General features: G+C 41.8%; 1 protein-coding gene across 2 annotated transcripts; it reads left to right on the top strand.

The window, feature by feature from the left end:
• Positions 1 to 1,184: 1,184 nt before the first annotated feature.
• RAD50 (RAD50 double strand break repair protein) lies at positions 1,185 to 20,629 on the top strand. 2 transcript variants are annotated; one of them, XM_065029461.1, is made up of 26 exons: positions 1,185 to 1,260; positions 2,076 to 2,324; positions 2,707 to 2,790; positions 3,009 to 3,160; positions 3,780 to 3,965; positions 4,119 to 4,323; positions 4,800 to 4,928; positions 5,649 to 5,814; positions 6,651 to 6,844; positions 7,395 to 7,601; positions 7,994 to 8,176; positions 8,380 to 8,537; positions 9,430 to 9,605; positions 9,786 to 10,023; positions 11,445 to 11,634; positions 12,518 to 12,644; positions 12,877 to 13,070; positions 13,366 to 13,476; positions 14,048 to 14,140; positions 14,221 to 14,334; positions 15,074 to 15,201; positions 15,561 to 15,785; positions 17,156 to 17,241; positions 17,629 to 17,771; positions 19,700 to 19,833; positions 20,152 to 20,629. In XM_065029461.1, the coding sequence occupies exons 2-26, from the start codon at positions 2,196 to 2,198 to the stop codon at positions 20,336 to 20,338; spliced, it is 3,939 nt and encodes a 1,312-aa protein (XP_064885533.1). In that variant the 5' UTR covers positions 1,185 to 1,260; positions 2,076 to 2,195; the 3' UTR covers positions 20,339 to 20,629. The 2 variants fall into 2 exon arrangements, with proteins under 2 accessions (XP_064885533.1, XP_005512485.2); XM_005512428.3 differs by lacking the exon at positions 1,185 to 1,260 and having other exon boundaries at positions 2,021 to 2,324.
• Positions 20,630 to 21,911: the final 1,282 nt, after the last annotated feature.

The raw sequence follows: 21,911 nt of genomic DNA, 5'->3' as shown, positions 1-21,911 counted from the left end.
GCAGATTTGCCTTGAAAGCAGGGTTCAGCAGCACAGCCTCACGCTCCCCACAGCTCCGTCACCCCCAGGGCTGATCACTTCATCAGACTGGCAGAAAAAGGGGGATTGCCCAGGTGCTCTGCAGTCCAGAAGGTCAGTTGTACCCTGGCCTGCATCCCCAGCCCCATGGGCAGCAGGTTTGGGGGGGATCCTGCTCCTCTGCCCCACTCTGGTGAGACGCCATGCGGTGCTGGTCCAGCTCTGGGTCCTCAGCACAGGACACACATGGACCTCCTGGAGAGGGGCCAGAGGAGCCACAGAAATGATCTGAGGCTGGAACAGCTCTGCTGGGGACAGGTGAGAGAGCTGGGCTGTTCAGCTGGAGAAGAGAAGCTCTGGAGAGACCTTATCGCGGCCTTTCCGGACTTAAAATGAGCCTATAAGAAGGATGGGGACAGACGTTGTAGGAGGGCGTGTTTTGATATGACAAGGGGTGATGGTTTTAAACTAGAAGAGGGGAGGTCGAGGTTAGACATGAGGAAGAAATCATTGCCCTTGAGGGTAGTGAGAGCCTGGCCCAGGTTGGCCAGAGAGGTGGTAGATGAACCATCCCTGGAGACATCCCAGGCCAGGCTGGACGGGGCTCTGAGCACCCTGAGCTGGTGAAGATGTCCCTGCTCATGGCAGGGGGGGAACTGGGGGAGCTGGGAAGGTCCCTCCAACCCGAACTATTCAACAATTCCATCACACAGCTGGAAGATTTGCCATCCAACGGGTGGCCTGTCTGCTCCGGGGCTGAGGGCTGGAGCTTGGGGCCACCTGGAGCTCTCCACCACCAGCCCTCGGGGGGCACTGAACCGTGGCAGCAGCCTGGAGACATTATTAAAAAAATCCCAAACAAACAAACAAAAAACAACCAAACAAAACACGCTGAAATTCTTATTATACGTTTGTGTTTTCAATAAAAGCACCAACAGCTCCTCAGCGGGGAGAGGATGGGAAATCACTGGTGTCACTGGGGATCCCCGGGACAGGGCTGGGGGAGAGGGAAAGGGAGAGGAGCGGGCTCTCCTCCCCGCTGCCCCCTTCCCCCTCTCCCCACGCGGCCTCTGGCCGAACGCAGAACCAAAGACGAGCGGGCGGTCCCAGGTGCGGGGCGTTCCCTGCCCGCGGCTCAGCGGGGGCGGCACCGAGCCCGGCCCGGGCGGGGCCGCCATTGCCGGGGCGGGGCGGCGGCCGCGGTGGCTGCCGGGAGGCGCGGGAGCGCGGCGGCGAGCGGAGGTACCGGGGCGGGGGGTCGGCGGTGCCGGCGGGCAGGGGAACGGCCGCCTCCGCTGCGGCGGGGCCGCCGGCTCTCCCTGGAAAATGTCTTCCCCCGCTGCAGCGCGGGGCTCCGGGCGGGAAACTCCCGCTGCCCACCTCTGCCCCGGCGGCGGGGTTTCTCCGGGAAATGCCCGTTCCCGCCCGGGCCCCCCGCCGCTGCCGCCGCCCGCAGCGCTGGCCGAGCGCGCCGGGCCTGCCCTGAGGGGCCGGGTTGGAGCCTGCCCGGGGAGCGCTCTGAGCAGCTTTTCCGGCCGAGTGAAACCGAAACACTCCACGTGAAATACACATGAAATAGACATGTGTTCCATGGCTCGGTAACCGGCCTTAGGGTCGGAGTTGCCTCCATCAGTTCCCCCACCTGCCCCGTGTGCAGCCCGTGGGACCTGCGTGTTTTAATTCCTCCTTATGTCGGGATAAAAATAATGCTGGATGGCCCAGGCAAATCTGAACGTGGCCCTGTGAGGGACAGGCAGTAGGGATGCTGAGTGTTGCAGTACAACGGTGGATTTTTGAAGGGAAAAAATATCAATGCCTCTTGTGTTTGCAGCGTTCGGAAAGTGTGTGTGTGCGTTTGTGATGTGGAATAAAGCACGTTTCTTACACGCTTCAGGGGTTGGTTTTGGCCATTGTGTTTGATCTGATAACAAATAGAACGGCAGTTCTCTTCATTTGCGGTTGATGAGCTTCTCAGCCTGTGTTCTGTACCTCGAGCAGTGACTGGAAAACTTCAGCTGTGTGTTTAAAGATGTTCATAATATTTTGTGTTTATACAGATCGTCAGCTTTCAGTGATGCGCTGAGATTTCTGCCTTCTAGATTTTTCATGAGGTTTTTGTGTCACGGGGTTTACAACATTTACACTTGTGACTTTGGAAGAGAAGAAAATCAGCAGAAATGTCGAAGATTGAGAAAATGAGTATCCTCGGAGTGAGGAGTTTTGGTGTAGAGGATAAAGACAAACAAATTATCACTTTCTTTAGTCCATTAACTATCCTGGTGGGACCAAATGGTGCAGGAAAAACGGTATGATTTACTGGATGTTTGGTTTTGCACTGGTAAATAGCTCTGAAAGGCCTCAAAATATGAATAATGATCTCCAGAGAAAGGCTTTAGTAATATGGCAAAAATATTGCTGTTCACTGTTAATATTGTGGTGTTTAGCATTACCAGAGATCTGGATTTTGCAGAGCACTTGTTGATATTTTTCATAGGAAACTGATCGCGATCCTGATTAAAACTGGTTTTGGAAAGTACTATATTCGGACACTCAAAAAAACAGTCCTCTTGCCTTGCATATTTAGCTCATTCGTAAATATTTGGGCTGTTAACTGTGTTTTTTGCCTGTATTCTATCGTGTTTACTCTAAGATGCCATTATAACTATATACTTATTTCTGTTTTCTTAGACTATCATCGAATGTCTTAAATATATATGCACTGGTGATTTTCCTCCTGGCACCAAAGGGAGCTCATTTGTTCACGATCCAAAGGTAAAAGCCACAGTGACTGGATTTAATGTGTTTTTACTCCTAAGTAAAATACTGAACTGCTCTCAGGTTGGGATGAAAGCGGGGATCTCAGGTTCTAGGCAGACGTGAGCTGCCTGTCTTGCTTCAGGAAGATGAGACTTCCCACGGCTGGGAAGTCACTTATTCGTTTGGATGTTGAGAAGAATGTCCCTTACTCAGGATTTTTGTTTCTGCTGAAGGTTGCCAATGAGACAGATGTTAGAGCTCAGATTCGATTACAGTTTCGAGATGTAAACGGGGAGCTTGTAGCTGTCCAGCGGTCCATGGTCTGTACCCAGAAAGGCAAGAAAACAGAATTTAAAACACTTGAAGGTGTCATTACTAGAACAAAGTAAGTCATCAAGTTTTTTTTATTACTTTGGCATGAAGGTCGTTTTTTTTGGTGTATAAGACAAGGGAAAACTGCATAGTGCATTCCTTGAAGCACTTACCCGCGCTCTTAGATTAAAGCTGTTTAGTTTCATCACTTAATCAATTAGTTAAGTCCAAAATCCTACATTTGATTGTCACCAATTTATGAACTACTGACATGCATTTACTTGCACTGATTTGGAAATTGTATTACTAATGATACAGTTTGAAGGTAGCATTGTGTGCAGCATATAGGCTTTGCTTCCCTTAGCACCATTTTCAGTTTCAGGTCACTCTTGGCCCGAGTTTAACTCTTGATCTCCACTATTGAAAAACTATATTCACTTAACTTCATTCAAGATCATTTTTGCTCCCTCTGGTGGTTCTGCTTAGTTTTAAAATGCGTAATAGTCCTGACTACAAATACTGATAGTCTTAAATGCGTGTGTTGAACATGGTCATTATATGCTTAAAACTCGTTACTTGTTAAGTTCTTCAGTTGCTCTGTTACAATGAGATTATATATTAAAAATGCTATTTACTTTTAAAAGAATTTGCCAGTAACCTGTTTGGGGATTTTCTCTATCTGTGCTCCACAGGCATGGCGAGAAGGCTAGTCTGAGTTCCAAGTGTGCAGAAATCGATCGGGAGATGATCAGCGCCCTTGGTGTTTCCAAATCGGTGCTTAACAATGTCATTTTCTGCCACCAAGAAGAATCCAACTGGCCATTAAGTGAAGGGAAGGCCCTGAAACAAAAATTTGATGAGATCTTTTCAGCAACAAGGTTTTTCTTTTTACTGCACTTCAATAAAAGCTAAGAAATGTCTTTTCTAATAACGCAGGTGTAAATGAAAATCTTTAAGGCGTTGTTTCATACGTCAGTATTGCTGTGTTGCCAGCAGGATCTGAAATGTTGTTGTTTGGGGTTTTTTTAAAGGTACATTAAAGCCCTCGACACTCTCCGTCAGGTACGACTGAAACAAAGCTTGAAAGTAAAAGAGTGTCAGACAGAACTGAAATACCTAAAACAGAATAAAGAAAAAGCACAGGAAATCCAGAATCATCTTAGCAATAGAGAGGCTCAGCTGGCTGCTTCGAAGGACAATGTGAAATCTATTGAGAGTCAGCTTGAACCGCTAAAGGTAATTTGTGTGATGATTACGTTAAGACTTTAATACAAAACAGTCCATAAGAACTAAAGAACACAGAAGAATGTGAAAGCTGCATGAATTTCCTCATTAAAATCTTACACTTGTATGTTTTATCTGATCCTTTGCTCTGAAGCAGAATCAAGCATACCTCAACAAACCTGGCCGACGCTGCTTTAGTCCGTCAACCGTCAGTGGAGGTTTAAGAACATAGTTTGTGAAATTCTGGTAGCGGCATTGGGTTTTTGTAGCGTAATTTAAAATCTCTCTCAAATGTAGCGGGTAACTAAAACTGTCACAAACTGCAACTAAAACAAAAACTAAACTAAAACTTAAACCCGGCTATTTTTAAAAAATACCTAATAAAGGTGAAGGTTTTACGCTTAGGCTGACTATGTTGCATGGAACAGTTGATTATGGGATGCATAAGCTGGTGGGATGTTTTACTTGCAGCATCCTTTCCTTTGCAGAGCTCTCTGGCAGCGGTTGAACAGAATCTCGTGAAAGCAATGAGGTTGGACAATGACGTGAAAGCCCTGGAGAGCAGGAGGAGGCAGATGGAGAAAGATAACGAAGATTTGCAACAGAAGATGAAAAAGGTTGCCTTTTACATTCTGTGCTGAAGGATCACTCTGTCTTTTGCAGTGAACCAAGTCTATATTTCATTATGCATCAGATATTGGTGAAGAACGTCGAAGCGCATGAGGCTTGCTTGATATTATCAGCTATTGCAAATACGGCTCAATAAAGCCGTATTAGTTTCTGCGTAATTTGGGTTGAATTGCTTTCTGTAGCTTTTCCCTCTACCATAGATTAGCTTGCCAGGAAGGCAAATACTGACAAAAGCTTTTGTAAAAGTGGTGATTACTGGTAACAGTGCCCTGCAGTGTGTAACTTGAAAATATCTGCCTCTCAGTGCATGTGGATGACAGCCAGCACTTGTTCTGACCAGGATGTGATGAGTCCTGGTGTTAATATTAAGATTTCTTATTTCTTTCTCTTAAAATAAGAAATAATTGCCAGTCTTCTGTTGTGATTGTGACAAGGCACTTAACACTGTTTTGAAAAACAAATAAATTCCTTAGTGGTAAAAATTTAGATTCATTTAGCCTAAGAAAAAGGGGTTTTCTTCTTCAAGTTATGCTTGTAGCATGTTTACTTTTTCTTAATATATGTCTTAATGTAGAAATTCTGTGTAGGAGGTGTTGATGTCTAATTTCTAGAATGCTGTTATGGTGAAAACTATACTTTTTAAAACATCATTAGTTGGCTTATGAATTTAGTCCGAAAGCCAGCTTTATGCTGTGTTTGGTGCACAGGTTTTTCAAGGAACAGACGAACAGCTCAGGGACAGGTACCAGAACCACCAGAGAACAGTGAACGAGAAGGAGAAGAGATTATCGGACTGTAAGCGTGAATTAGATAGAGCCACTAAAGAATGCCAGAGATTTAACAGCGAGAAATCGGAACTCCTTATTGAACGAGGTATTTTAACCTTCATCTGTACCTTGTATTTATTTTTAATGTAATTAAGATCTGAACTGGAACTAGTGATGAGAATTGAAGGGATTTGAACTGGACAAAACCCATAAAGGTGTCTGAGCTTGTGCTCAGCTGCACAGCGTGCTGTGAGACTCTCGCCACCGGACAGGTCCGAGTTTCTAATGTGCGCTTGTTTTGAGCTGTGGTTACACCATGTGGTACCTTTGTTCTTAAATGGACCATTCTTTATAAAAATATTCCAAATAGATAATTTATGGTGGCACAGATCAGCGTCGGCCTAGCAGTTTGCAATCCAGTTGTTTTCATTGTCTGAGCTTGTACTTTCTTGAGGTGATGAAGACGCCACTGACCAGATGTGATTTTATATGTGTGTTTTAACTGAGAAAAACGTGGAAGTTGAATGCGTGGTGTACTCAGTGTCTCAGGTGGGGCTGGGCACCAGTCAGGGGCATTAGGATAATATTCTTTCATATGTCATCTGTTCTCTTTCAGGTGGACTGTGGGAATTTCAGTAAAGCTGTGTTATATACACATATATAAAATCTGTTTGGGCTTTGTTTATATTTATCAGAATAATATATTTAGTGTTTTAAGAGGCCTTCTTTTAAATTCTTGATTTATTTAACTAATAAAAAATCAGTTACCTGTAATAGCAACCCCTCAAACTACAGCTTGTCTTCACTCTTGAGCTTCTTGTGTTGTTTAAAAATACTTGTGTTTCAAAGATTTCAAGAAAATGGTTGCAATTGTCTTTGAATCCTAAGTGTGTCTTCTGCCTCAGTTTTTGAGCGTTTATGCCACGTTTTCTTTTTGTGAAGGTCGTCTTCAACTGCAAGCGGATCGGCACCAAGAGCACATCACAACGAGGGACTCGTTAATTCAGTCTTTGGCAGCAGAGCTGGAATTGGATGGTTTTGAGCGAGCGCCCTTGAATGAACGGCACGTCGCCAATTTTCACGTGTTGTTGAAGGAGAGACAGGAGAGAGATGCAGAAGCTGCAAATCATTTGATGGTGAGAATTTGGTTGGTTTAGTAGTGTAGTTTTGGTTATTAGTGTGTTACTGGTCCCTATGTGTCTTCATGGTGCTGGGAGGAAGAATGTTGGGGAGGGAAAACAGAAGCCTTTGGTTTTTCTTCCAGAATTCCTTATTATGGGTTGCCTGAATCTTTCAGTGGTTATTAGTTTTGGAATTAAGCGTGGTCTGTACTGCCAAATCTATCGAGCAGGCGGTTCTTCAGACGGGTTTTTCTCAGCAGTCTTCTCATGCGGCGGGGTCACTGACAAGCTAAGAATCCTGAGGAAGAATTACAGTGGGCAACTGGTTTAAGAATAAGCACATTTTTGAAGTCATCTCCGAAATGCAGTTGCTCCCCCAGAGCTCTACCAGTGCGGTGCATCTGCTTCTTCCTATTGCAACATCGCAGCAGGAATTTTTTGTCAAGTTCTGTTTCAATGCCTTGTATTACAGTGGTGACTATTTGCAAGCTAGTGTGAAAAAGCGTTTTAAAATGTTGTTTTCCTATGAAAAAATAATGAGTATAGTATTGCTGGCTTCTTTCAGAGAGAATTTGCACGAAAAGAAGCAATGAAACAAAAACAGATAGATGAAATAAGAGACAAGAAAACTGGATTAGAAAGAACCATTGACCTGAAATCAGACATTCAAAATAAGAAGCAAGTTGAGCTGAAGAATGTAAAATATGAATTGCAGCAGTTGGAAGGGTTTTCAGACAGAATTCTGGAGTTGGATCAGGAGATTGTCAAGACGGTAAGTTAAAGTAATTGAAAATCTATAGAAGTTTGAAGTAAAAACTTTTGGCTTTATCATTACAAGCAAACAAACAAAAAATTGTTAATGTTTACTCCATTTCTGTTTCATTTTTGCCATTTGAATTCCCCATCTATTTGGGGCATGCATAGAATGAATATACCACTTCTGTTCGCTGAGTTAGAAACAGGGTAATTGCCAGAGGTGGTGACATCGTGGCATTAGTCAGTCTGAAATTATTTCATGTATTCTTTACAGATCTTATAACAATTCCTGTAACAGCTAATGGTACAGCTGCTGGGCACCCTCAGAGCTTTCTTCTCTTTCCTTTAGATAGAACTTTATTCATTTGTGTAATTATTTAAGTCTTCTGAGCTTGTGTTTTTGTTCAGGAACATGAGCTGGAGAAAGCTGAGAGGAACAGCAACGTAGAAAAGCTTGAACTAGAAGTACGAACTCTGCAAAATGAGAAGATAAACCTGGACAAAACTCTTCGGAAACTGGATCAGGAGATGGAACAGTTGAATCTGCATACCGCAACAATTACCCAAATGGAGATCCTGAAGAAAGACAAAGTAATTCTTGTATCATCATCTCATAAGAGAGGGACACAAAATTAATACAGTCCCTTCAAGATTTGTGTCTTTTGCGGGTGTTTATCAGCAATCGTATGTAAAGCTTCTGCCTGACTTCATAGAGCCATTAACTCCGTGAATGTATTGAGTGACATAAACTTGAAGATATGAAAAAATTAATACAAAATGCTTCATTTCCCCAGGCAGACAAAGAAGAGCAGATTAGAAAAATAAAATCAAGACATTCTGATGAACTGACGTCACTGTTGGGATACTTTCCGAACAAAAACCAGCTTGAAGACTGGCTTCATAGTAAAAATAAAAAGATTAATCAGACAAGAGATAATCTTGGTAAACTTAAGTACGTATTAATTTAATTGATTATGTCTCCATAAGTGTTTATGTAGTGATGAACTTAAATGTTGGAAAGTTTAGTATGCTTAACATACTTCCTACTTTAATTCTTTATTGTTTATTTATGCATCTCCAAAATCAAAGCAAGCGTCCTGCAGAGTGTTTGTAATATATAGCTGATGTAATTTTACTCGCTAGCACAGACTACAACACTTGCAGCAGGTCAAGGGCAGCAGTAAAAGCAGACAGCAAACTATTGTTCTGGAACAGCCTTAATTGTTTGTGCTAATCCAAGATGAACTGCGGTGCTTGGGGAGTGGAAATTGCTGGTCTCCTGACTTTCTAAGTCCCAGAATTGTTAGTGACTAGATCACAAATTCATGTGTGATTATCTGTTCCTAATTTAATTGGACTATATAAAACTATTTGTCAGAAAGAATAGATAACACCAGCACACTCTGCAGTGACGCGCCTTAAACTTCCACAAAAGAAAGAAAGACAAAGAGTATAAGCATATTGCACAATTCAAAACTGTGGAACAGGAGTAGAAGGATGGTAACATTTTTTGAGGTTCAATAATATCTCATAGGCAATAATTGCAGTAGGAGAAAAAACTTGATATTGGCTTATTCTAGAAAGTTTTGTATGGCTTTGTCATTATAAATTAGTTTCTCATCATTAGGGGGTCTAGAAAACAAAGGGGAATGAAAATTAAACACTTTATACTATATTTGGATTAATAAAAAGTTGACGGTATAGATTTCATGAAAAATTATTGCAGAACTGATGACAGTTCTGCAATATCAATTTCAGATTAACTGCAGTTTCGTTTTTGCTTAAACAGTCTGAAATCTGTATGATTTATGTGTAATAAGAGAGTTTATGCATTGATGTTTCAGCAAACGACTGGCATCGGTAGAATATGACAAATCTCATGCCAGTAGTGAGCTCAGAAGGAAAGAAGAGCAGTTGTCCCTTCACGAAGCGCAGATTTTCGATGTCTGCGGCAGCCAAGATTTCGACAGCGATCTGAACAAACTCCAGGATGAAATTGAAAAAAGCTCAAAACAGCGAGGTAAACTTCTATATTTATATACAATTCCGACCAGGTCACCCAGGGCTGCTTTGGTTTCCTGCCTTTGTTATTTTGTGGGTGCTAATTTTGTCTCGTTTATGACAAATAGATAACTAGTTTAGATCTGATTACACACTGGTTATGTTTTTACACGAAGTCTTTTGTTTCTTATTAAACCAGCGGTGCTTGCCGGAGCCACCGCCGTTTATTCCCAGTTCATTACTCAACTGACGGAGGAAAACCAGTCGTGTTGTCCAGTTTGTCAGCGAGTTTTTCAAACGGAGGCCGAGCTGCAGGACGTCATCAGTGACCTGCAGTCCAAGCTGCGGCTGGCGCCGGACAAACTGAAGTCAACCGAGTCTGAGCTTAAAAGAAAAGAGCTAAAACGCGATGAAATGATGAGTCTCAAACCACTTCGGTAAAGTACTTGAGCCATATTGCTGCAAGCTGTTTTCTTTCAAATGCTTGGGGCTGGATTATTATAACTCGTGCAGACATGAAGGCTGTTTTATTTTAGGGCTAGTTAATTCATTCAAAAATCTCATAATTGAGATAAATATTTTCTAGCATTTGTTCTCTGCCCATTCAGACTTTTAAAGTATTTTATATTTTTGATATTTCTGGTCCTTTGGGTCTTCTTGTGAGATTGAGGTAGAAAAAATGGTTATATAGTTGCTTTTCCACCAGTTATTTACACTCTGCAGTCACAGTTCTGCTCCTTGTCTCTTCTCATTGTAATTTAAAATGAACAGGCTGGTTTTGTTGTTACTGAAATGTTTTCATACCACGTCACCTGCAATATGTTTCTTAAAAATGCTGAGATGGAAGTTGCGTAGGCAGAATGGGAACTCGATCTGTATCAAACACCCTTTAATAAGATCTTGATTTATATTTCCTTTAACAGTACTTTTTCTTGCTGGCAGTTTCATATGAATTACGATGTTCTCAGAAGTCATCTCTGGATTTTTCTAGTGAATTCCCAATTCCATTTATCTTTCCTTGAGGTTCAGTCACGTGCAATTCCATCATTTGGGAATGTATCTTTGATACTAATAACCCATATTATATTGGACTGAATTCATTCCCTTATTTCAGTTATTTAACACATCTTTTTGTGTTGTAATTGTTTTTGCACTCGCAAGGTAATACAGACGGTAGGTAATACTAACAAATTCGGAAAAAGTACCTACAGTATTTTCCAATTTCCAGGCTGAATTTGTCTGGGTTTTTAAAGCTATGAAAATATTGGACAGGCTGTTCTGTTGTTGCCTCCCTTTTCCTGTTGCCTCCTTCCAAAACACAAACCGGTACCACCAGCCCTAAAGAGTCTTTGTCAGAGACCTGTGTTTCGGGGTGTTTTTTGGTTGGGATTTTTGTTTTGGGGTTGGTTGGTTGGTTTAACGTATCAACAGCATTTAAAAGAAGAGCATGTAGGTTTCCTGCCAGCAGGTGAAGAGACTCAAGTCTCAAGAAATTTGCAGATTGTTGTTTTGAGAGAATTTGGAGAATATTCGTTCAGGGTAGGCGTTTCCTTCACAAGAGGGCACTCTTGTACAGTGGATTTGGACCCCCTCCTCAGCACTTGCTGCAGTTGAAAACCAGATGATTTTGTTTGCTTGTTTGTTTCATCTCACCTGTCTAAAATAAGGGATGTATTACCTTAGCAGGATATATAACATAGGCTTAATCTAACATGGGCAAGGTTAAGGGAATACTATTTTGCCTAAGTTAAATCTTCCGCCATTAAATCATACCATAGATTTTGTGGTCTTGAATATCTTGCATTTATGCTACTGTTTTTGATAAAGGAAATTTTAATGGAGGTGTATTTTATTTCAGGCAAACGGTAGTTGAACTCCAAAATACAGACATACCAGGTTTGAGGAACAAGATCCAGAATGCAAACAGGGATCTGGTGAGCCTGAAGGGTGAGATCGAAGAACAGGAGTCGCAGCTGCAGGCGGCTTTGTCTGAGGAGGAAGGTGCCAAGGCGTGCTTGCAGGATATAACACTGATGGAGAGGTACCAGGTATGCTTTGGTTGCGTCTTGTAATATATAAAGCCATACTCACTAGCATCTAAATATGTAGATATTCAATCATGTGTCAAAACTGTGAGATCTTAAGACTTTTCAAGCAAATAAAAATATTTTAAAAGACAGCATAACATAGGTGGTCTTGGTACTAATAAAACTTAGAGGTTTTATGGAATGATTGTTGCATTTGAGGACCGCAGAGTCCCTTGAGTTCTGATTCAGTTCTGGGCTATAGTAACGAGGAAAAGAAGTGTAATCCACAACCTGAGCGCAAACACAAGTACAGCAAAGTGGTTTTCGTTCCTCGTAGTCATTCTGGTTCAGGGTATGCTCAGCATCTCCTCTGTGTTCTTCTGAAATCTTGTCACACGTGTTTCCATGCCATCTGAATATATGGTAAAGGCGAACGGATATCCTACACTTATTCTGACGCAGGAGATTGTTTGGAACAGTCGTCATGCCTCTATTACCAACACACAATCTTTGCTTGACTGAGAACCACGAGAGGGACAATTATACAGAGAACCTGGTGCCAGACAGACGACTGAAGAGCATTCACGGGTGGGAGACGGCAGCAGCTCCTGAGGCTCCGACAGTCCTGTTGTCAGAGACAGGCAGCACATGTACCTGTTGCGAGGCGTGCTGGGGATGTGCAGCGCCCGTCCATCCCTGCTGACAGGCTTCCTCGCACGCTCCGAGTTCCAGTTTCTAGCTGATGTAACCTTACCCTGAGTGATGTGCCATTGCTCCAGCAGAGGAGATAAATGTGAAGGTCTCATGTGTGCCTCAAGCCCCCGGCTTGTTGTGTGTCAGAGATAAAAAAATCTATTGTTAAACACTAATACAATAATAATAGCCCTTTTCCTTATGGTTTCAGGCTGATATTAGGGATTGTGAACGAAAAATTGCTCAGCAGGAGGCTAAGCTGCTAGGAGTCGATCTAAGTAGGTCTGTTCTACAAGTAAGTCAAGAAAAACAAGAGAAAAAGCACTTGTGGGATACAGGTAGGTCATACAAAATGAATACTTCATTTTTGTGTTGAAAATAATGTTCCAAACTTTCTGCCATTAAAATTGCAGTTTACTCATTTTACATTCTGAAATAACTGTATTCTAATACTTTGTTGTTTTGGGGTTTTTTTGGGGATTATATGAGTTTAATTTAGAGTTAAATTTTCATAAGAGAATAAATGTTTGTAATAACAGATGGACTGTTTCACTCTGTTTTCAACCACAGTTACTGGTAAAATTGAGTTAAATCAAAAACTCAAGCAGGACCAGCAGGCTCAGATTCAGCAGCTCAAGAGTGCAGTCAATGAGCTGAAAGCAGAGAGACTCCAGATCTCCAGCAGCATGCAGCGTCGGCGGCAGCTGGAGGAGCAAACGGTGGAGTTAACCACTGAGGTTCAGTCCCTTTGCAGGGAGATCAAGGTAGGAAATACTCTGAATTATGAACTATTAGATATGTTGTCCTGGGGGAAAAACAAATCTTGTTATATTTAACGTTGTCTGTAGTGCTGGCAAATAAGATGTATTTTAAAATGTTTGTTCTGTGCTGCTGTTGCAGATCTTTGGGAATTTCCAGAACTTTATTAATACATTTTCGCATCATTTTATTCAACACACATTAAAAAAAAAAAGCACATAATGGTTTTTACAACTTGAAAAATTGTTGATCTTTAACAGAACGAGAAAATAAAAAGGACTTTCTCCAACTGCTTTTCAGGAAGCACAAGAACAGGCGTTTCCTTTGGATGCCACTTTAGAAAAACTGCAGCAGGAGAAGGAGGATCTGATGAATAAAAGGACTACAAGTAATAAAGAAGCACAAGAGAAGGTTGGTTTGCTTTTGGCATAGCTGGGGATGGGCTTATGTGTCGGTGTTCAGGCGTGGAAGGAAGCCATGGTAATGAGTTTGCTTTTAGGAAACAGCAGTGACTTCGGCAAATGCTTTAGAGTGGTGGAACTTTCAGGGAAGAAACGAAACACAACCAAATCAGGAGATGAGCTCAGTTGTAGTGAACCTTTGTCAGTCTTGCCACAAGGCTTCTAGGAACATTTGGCAATAATTAGTGACTGAAGGTATTAAAAAGCCCCTCCTAATAGATGGGAGAGGAAGAGCCGGGGTGCCTGTAACTTGTCCTTGCCAAGACAAACTTGGTTTTCTCAGGTGAAGTGGCCCTCTGTGTAAGAACAAATGAGTGATTTACCATTTGTTCTGGAAAACATTTTCATGGTAATAAGGAGCATCTGGATTTCAAAAGCTGAAGGCTTTATTATAAATGAAAGGGAGTTATAATAAGGAATTGTACTTTGACCACACTGTTTTCCAGTATCTAATCTTTGCTACAGAGCGTATTGTTTCTGGGATACAAGACTGCATTTCATTGGAAATCTTTTCCCCGTAGATCAGTGTCATAAAAGAGAAAGTTAAAGACATAAACAAGTACGTGAAAGAAATTGAAAACTATATTCAACAAAGAAAAGACGACTATAAAAAGGTAACCTAAAAAACAATCAAGAAAAATTTGACATTAAAAGCACTTCCGTGTCTAAATCATGTACAATTTTATTTCTTTAGCAAAAGGAGGCTGAGCTTGAAGAAGTAAAGTCTCAGTTGGCTGCCTGTGAGAAACAGAAGGAAAAGATAAGTAAAGAGATGGAAACAATTCGCCAAGACATTGACACTCAAAAGGTAGATGTATTGATTTGCAGGGAGATATATTTTGCATAGTTGAAGTGACTTCTGGTTCTGGTGTGGGTCTGCCTGGGTCTGTCGTGGTGCAAGGTTTGTCTTCTCCCTCAGCATTAGGCTGAAAAAAGTCTTGAGGTTTGTATATGGAAAAGTAGATGCATTTAGAAAACTTTCCTTTCTTGCTTTGTTGGGGTAGTATCAGGCCTTTTCAGAAGGATCTTTGTGCAGAAAATACATGTTTTCTGGAGTAAGACTGCGGTACGGTGTTTCTGATTGCAGGTGCCAAAAGTCACTAGTTACTCCAGATTTTATCATGTACTTTAAATCCTTGTATGTACATTTGAAATACTGTTTATATTCTTTATAGGAAAGATGCCTTTCCCCGTTCTACCGCACCACTTACTGTCTAACTTGTAGAACTGAGATGGGGACTTCGTTAAATCTCATCCTAAATTCCTTGCCCTGTTTGAAACATTGATCGATACTTGCACACAGGATCACTCTTGTGTTCGCCTGTGACAAGGAATGCTGCAAGTAATATTTCAGAGTGAAATATGAAATAATACTGCTGATTTCCGTTATAGCCTCTTTCTAGCACAAGATCTCACTGAGAGAATTTTCGGCGTTGCCAAGTAGTTTATGTTTGCAGCAAGTTTGAAAGTTGTGCGGAGCTCATACTTTGAAATTGCGAATCAATATACTGACATATTATATACCTTCTTGCTTTCTGTGGTGATAGATACAGGAGAGGTGGCTGGAGGATAATCTGACTTTGAGGAAGCGGAATGAAGACCTGAAAGAAGTTGAAGACAATATAAAACAGCTTGTGAAGGAGATGGGAGAAATGAAAGTCCCACAAATGAAAAAGTAAGTGTCTTCAGGCACTTCAGCGGTTTTTACACAAGAATTCGCTGAATATCTGAATTCATATTCCCTGGGCTTTAGTGTGTTTCCTGGTCCACATTTCTACTTGTAGCACTTTGGCATTCAAACTTGATAACTTGCTTCTCCCACTCAGAATAGCCATTTGACTATGTTCTTAAACTTAACAATATTTTTATTGCAATGATGTCTTAATTTCAGTGATGTTTGTACTAGAATTTTAACTGTTACAGAAGTTATAGTTACAGTAGAATGAGCTACTGTCTGACATAGAATTAGAACCTGATTAAAAGATCATGCAACGCTAGATACAAAAGGCTCATATACCAATTATGGTTTCACAGTGAACAAAAACGTTTAGAAGAGAAAATAGAATCTCTGAAAAGAAACCACGATGTTGCACTTGGCCGACAACGTGGATTTGAGGAAGAGATCGTTCGGTTTAAAAAGGAACTTCGAGAGTCACAGTTCAGAGACGCAGACGAAAAATACAGGGAGATGATGATCGTTATGAGAACAACAGAGCTCGTGAACAAAGACCTGGACCTTTATTACAAGGCTCTTGATAAGTAAGTATTGTCCTCTGTGGGTGATTCTGAAATGGTTTACACTTTTTTACTATCGATAACCTTGATGCAAAAGCAGCTTTCCATTTCAGACTGCCAAGGGTAACTTAGAAATAGTAAATTGATATAATTATTTGAGAATTAAATTGTCAGGGCGTGTATAATTCTTCCCTTTCAGCTTAAATGGAAATGCACTCCAAGAATTTCCCTTTTAGAAGTCAGAATCTTTTTGTATGATATCAAACAATCTATTGTTTCTATTTAAGGCAAAACAGGAAACCAGTCTTGTAGTTTCAAGAAAAATAGATAAGCATCACTTATTGGTAATCATCTGAAAAATCAGTGAGACAAAATGTTAACTCTAATGGCCAGAGGTTGAAAGCTGTATCTGTAGCTGGGAACACCAACATTTTGGGTGTTCTGTGCTGTCAGATAATCGCTATTGACTTAATAATATTGAGAAATAATACATTCTTGGGTTTAATGAATAGTTGAAAGCACTTTCTTCTTTCTTCATACTTTAAAAATCCTATTCGAGTGGATCCTTCAGGTTTCCCCAGAGCAGATGGAAATAATTCCATAAGAGGGGAGGTGGGAAAAGTATGTGTAAAAGTCCATTTCAGAAATATATTTTGTTTCTACCGTATTTTTTTGAAAGAAGACGTTGGCATCAATAGAGCAAGCATTTATTTCATTACAGAACGCTTTTTCCCTCAAAAGCCAAGTTAGAAATGTAGCATCTTGTCCTTTCTTGAATGCTTTCAGAAGGAATCATCTATTGTTGAACTACAGTCATGTTGATATATTAACCAGGGAAATTCAATTGAAAATTATTAATGACATCTGTGTCACTTGTGCTGCTGAAGAGAAAGGCAGCTCCGGTCATAACATCTGTTTGAGTCATTGTAAGTTATATTCTCAGTACAGAATTCTCTGCTCTGAGGAGACTTTACCAGCTCTCACTTCCTACCAAGCCCCCATTATTTGCATTGTTGGGGGACCGTGCCAGTGAGTAACACTACATCAAATCTGTCCTCGTGGTGTCAGTCTGAAAACAGACCTCACCCATCAATTACAAACCTCTTAAAAGTCAGATAAACTTGCTGTCCATTGGGTGACTGACTGCGAATCTTTTTGTCTTCATTACTCTTCTGCTTCCTGAGACTGAGACCAGAATTTGGTTGCGAGACCAGGATTATTTATGCAATAGAGTGTGGTTGGTCTTTAGATACTTCTGCGTTCAAAATGAACTGGTATTTATGATATTTTTAGTAAAAGGCAAGGGAGCTGCTGCCTTCCCTGAAGCTCCTGTAGTCCATAGCAGTCCATGGTTGCACCCTAACAGTTTACGTTTTTTTATTGTTCTTCTTTAGAGCAATAATGACATTTCACAGCATGAAGATGGAAGAAATCAACAAAATAATTCGTGACCTTTGGCGAAGCACCTACAGAGGACAAGGTATGCATTTTTGTTGTAGCTTTGCCCGTATGTATCCACTTGATTCTGAGCACAGCATACGGAAAAGTGTTTGTTCAAAACACTGAAAATCCAGGATATTAAATAGTTGTTTTTCACACTATAATTTTTTTATCACACATTATGTAGTAAGTCACAGGACAAACAGAATTAATTTTCCCGTTTCAGTGTTTTCCAAAGGTAAAGTTTCCTGGGAGAGGGGAACTGCATGAGTCAATTCCTTTGGAAAAATGAATTTCAAATATATGAGTATTAATGGGAGTTCTTAATAGAATTTTTTTGTTAGTGTATTATACCTCTCAACTGTTAATCCTGTGATATTTTTAAAGATTTCTGATAATGTAAAAGCTCTCTCCTTCCCATTTTTAGATATTGAATATATAGAAATCCGTTCTGATGCGGATGAGAATGTCTCAGCCTCTGACAAAAGAAGAAGTTACAATTACAGAGTAGTGATGATCAAGGGAGATACAGCACTGGATATGCGAGGAAGATGTAGTGCCGGGCAAAAGGTGATACCTTTGTGTTTGTAGTGCTTGCTAAAGAGAATTCTAAAAACTAACTCAGGTGAATGCAAGAGAGTAATGGATTCTGAAGTGATGCTGGGAAACAGTTGGCTGCAACTCCAGTTTACAATTCTGTACGATTTCCCTTCACTGTATCTGGATTTTGTCCTTGGTCTTCTTGCCTCTAAGTACAGGGAGATCTCTTTTTCTCACAGTTGTGCTACTCTCCTTTCCTGCCGAACGTCACCTCTCAGTCCGTGTCAGCACATACACACTGTACCAGACTTCCAGGCGTTTCATCCCGCTCTGTCCTGTGTCACCCGCCAGCTCTGCTTCAGCCGTGCAGCTGTCTCGGTCTCTTATGTTACAACAGAGCAAGTAAAATATTCCTAAGCAAGAGAAAAGAACCAGCCTTATTCATCTGCCTCCAAAATCACCATCTGTACTTTTGTTTTTTTAAGAACAAGAGCTGAGGTATGGAAGAAGACCCGTAATACATGTAGCCATTTGACACTGGCATATTGGTTATGCAGCTTGGACAGCCAAAGCTCCCTGCAGGAAACTGCTGCGTCCTTAGATGAACTGTTTCGACCAGAACAAGCGATCCTCCTAAATGCAGAGATACAGTAGAAAGGGACAAAAATGCCGCCAGGGCTGCTGTGATGTCTTCCCTGCTGGAAAGACCTGGAGGGCTGTCCCTGACCCCTGGGGCTGGCTGTGCAGGGTGCTGGTGACACCAGCCCCGGACATTGGAATTGCATGAGGGAGACACATTCTCCTTGCTCTTCTGCAGTGGGAGCTGGAGCTTTCTGCCTCCTGTTCCTCTGCAGCAGCTGAAAGAGCCGTGATGGCAACAGATCTTGATGTTGAGGAAGAATTGCCATTATCTGGATCAACAAACCTACTTCCATCCCTCCAGAGCAGCGCTTCCCCCTGCGCTGTTCCCTCCAGCAGGGTTCTGTTGGCAGCCGGGTCGTTTGCGTGGCCAGATGGTACAGGCAGTAGTAGAAAATGAAATTAAGGAATGGAACAAAATGATACACAATATTATTGAGCGCATACAGCAATAGAATCATGAAAGGATATTTTGTGAGAAGATGAATACTGTATTGTTGCTTGAATATGAAAAATGCTTTCAGATTAATTCCCACCTGCGCGTAGATCTGTACTTGGTTTTGAAAATTCCATGCTGATCTGGGGGGAAATCCAAATCTTAGAAAACAGCAGTATAGGCAAAAAAATGTGTCCTATCCTAAAGCAGTCTAGGATGTTACGTTAGAGTCCTATGTAAATGAGAGTGAAACTTATTCACGGTTTCTTAGCTTATATTCTGAGAAGTCTCCTTTGATCATGAACGGTGATGCCAGCAGTCATGATAATTGGAAAGTGTTTTTGGCAGCAGTTTCCATCGAGTGTTCCGGCATTTTCAGTAGTTCAGAGGATCTAATAATAATACAATTAGGCATGGTAATACAAAACTAACATGTAAGGTGGTGAATCCTACTGTCTTCCGTTTTAGTAAGTGGCTGGGAGCTCAGTAACTCGTACTCGGTGATACCCATATGGATTTGCACCGTCCCGCTGCGCTGGGCTGGGGCGTGAACAGAGCGTAGGGTAATGCACACGGCAACATCGGAGCATCTTCACCTTGGATTGGAATCCTTACTTCCAGTACCTCCTGAATTTTGAGTATTTGACTTGGACTTCTCTGCTATTTTCCCAAAAGTACTTTGTAGGATGGACCTTTCAATTCAGACTTGAAGTTTTAATGTAGATTTTCAGTAACTGATCAGTTATTGTCGTCTTGTGAACCATCAGCACATCGTTACATAAACTTCACTGGTGGTTTGTAATGGCATTAAAAGCAGCATTTTCCATGTAGTTCCCCTCGAAACGCTTTGACGAGTGAGATTTTGTTGTTTCTTTTTCCTTAGGTGCTTGCTTCTCTCATCATCCGTCTCGCTCTAGCAGAAACCTTCTGTCTCAACTGCGGCATATTGGCGCTAGATGAGCCCACCACCAATCTGGATCGAGAAAACATCGAGTCTCTTGCACACGCGCTGGTGGAGTAAGTGATCTCTTTGTGAGCTGTAAAGATGGAGAGTTTTCAAATGTTAATAGCAGTTGGCAGAAGTTAATTACATTTTAAGCTGGCGTATCTTTGGCATCTGCAAATCTACATGCAAAGCAGTAGTTTTAGATTCCCCCTCCTTTATCTGGAGAAGGAAAAATATTTCTTAAATAGACTTGCTAATCTGCATTAGATTTCTTGGCAGTTCATGTCATTTGTTATCAATAGTTAAGTAGTTTTGTACTATGTATTTCAAGTTCTGTAAAACTAGAATGTGACTTAGATAAACATACACTAACCAGTATCTCTTTGTAGGATAATCAAAAGTCGCTCGCAGCAGCGTAACTTTCAGCTTCTGGTGATAACTCACGACGAAGATTTTGTTGAACTTCTGGGCCGTTCCGAATACGTGGAAACGTTCTACAGGATAAAGAAGAACATTTACCAGTGCTCTGAGATCATGAAGTGCAGTGTCAGCTCCTTAGGCTCATACGTTCATTAGAATTCCAAGTAATTACCTATTACAGACGGGCTTAGCTGCCTGACTTGATAGAGCTCAAATGAAGGCATCTGAAAATACAGTTCCTTCATATCATGTACTACTGAAGATTTGTAACAATTTTCATCAGAGTCTGAAACTATTAGCTTTTTAAACTTCATGTCTTCCTGAATATTTCTGTGGCTGGCTTTAAGAACACCGTGATTTGGAAAAATTTAAATGAATACAATGCAGTTAACTTTGAGATGTATTTTACGCTTTAAAAGTGCAAATAAAGTTGTGATGTTCTTTGCATATCGTGGCAGTTAGATCCAGATGCAGCTGCAGCTCTCTCAATAGATCAGGGCTCGCTCTCCCTCCCCACGTTCGAGATTCATTTGTGTCTCTAGTCGAGGTGTGTTCATCACTACCCATCGACTCTGCGCAAAAGTCCCCGGATTCAAAGAGAATTTGACTGCTTTCTTTACAAGGTGACATTGCTGCCTGTCAAAGACAGAATCATCACAAAGTATAACAGCTTTCTTTAGAACAAAGGGCAGTCCCATCTCTGACTAGAGGAGAGTAGATGACAGAAGCACATTTTAACCATACTCTCTTTTCTTGGTGTCACTTGCCTCTCTGCTGCTTGAAGATGATGGCATTTCTGAGAGTTATGTCATATTCTGATTCTCCATGAGGTACAATCAAGTTCTCTAAAAACAATACAAAACTGCTTTAGCTAATTCAGGTGGATGCGGAACTTCACCTGCTCCGCATTCTTCCTGAAGCTCTTCTCGGTGCAGCCGCATCCCGCGGCCCTGCAGGACACGGGCCCAGGGGAACCCGCCGCTGCGGATGACATCAGGACACCCACGGGGACGCTGTGGGGACCTGGGGGCGCTGCAACGTGACCGTCACAGGTCTGGCATTTCAGACAAGGGTTCCCCAGCAGCACGTCTTGCTGGCTCTGAAGCCATAGGGGACGTGATTTCTGGGTGTCTGGTTCCTCAGAACCAAGGGGGCTCCTCTTCTACCCTGAGCCCTGGCTACGAGTCCACAAGCAGAAGCTGCACTTGGATGCTTTAAATCCTTGCAGGCAACCGTGGCTGAACCTCCATAACACAGTGTATGACTCAAGCTCAATTTTAAAGACTCTTTAAACCACCATGAAAACAAAACTAAAAAAAAAACCACGTTAATTTCAGTAACATCAGGAAATTTTGTCTTGGGCAAGCACAGAAAGGAGGCTGAGAACACCGCACTCTGCGTTGCTGCCGCTCCAGCGCGGGGATCCTGTTAGACGCAGGAGTGAAGAGCTGCTGTGAGCGGGGCCGGGCAGCAGTGCGGGAAGCTGGGCCATTGAACCGAGGATGATTTCCACCTGAATTTTCTGAACCCGCAAGTCACCAGAGTCAGGGCGGCCCCAGTCAGCGGGAAACCGCTCACAGATAAGCGAATGAATGGCACTTCCTAGCAATTACGTACGCTCTCGCAGCAATCCCCTGAAAAAGCAATTAACACCACCCAGGGGCAGGCGGGACGAGAACTCAAAGGAAAATGCTGCTAACATGCATTACGTTTGCAGTTTTAAACAAGA

The sequence above is a fragment of the Columba livia genome, chromosome 14 (assembly GCF_036013475.1).
Source record: "Columba livia isolate bColLiv1 breed racing homer chromosome 14, bColLiv1.pat.W.v2, whole genome shotgun sequence".
Lineage (NCBI taxonomy): Eukaryota > Metazoa > Chordata > Aves > Columbiformes > Columbidae > Columba > Columba livia.
This window is presented reverse-complemented; position numbering and strand designations above follow the sequence as displayed.

Coding starts and splice junctions, on each gene's coding strand:
- RAD50 (XM_065029461.1), top strand. CDS start 2,196: ATGTCGAAGATTGAGAAAATGAGTATCCTCGGAGTGAGGAGTTTTGGT. Junction 11,635..12,517: donor CACTGATGGAGAGGTACCAG/GTATGCTTTGGT, acceptor TTATGGTTTCAG/GCTGATATTAGGGATTGTGA. Junction 14,141..14,220: donor GAAAAGACGACTATAAAAAG/GTAACCTAAAAA, acceptor TTATTTCTTTAG/CAAAAGGAGGCTGAGCTTGA.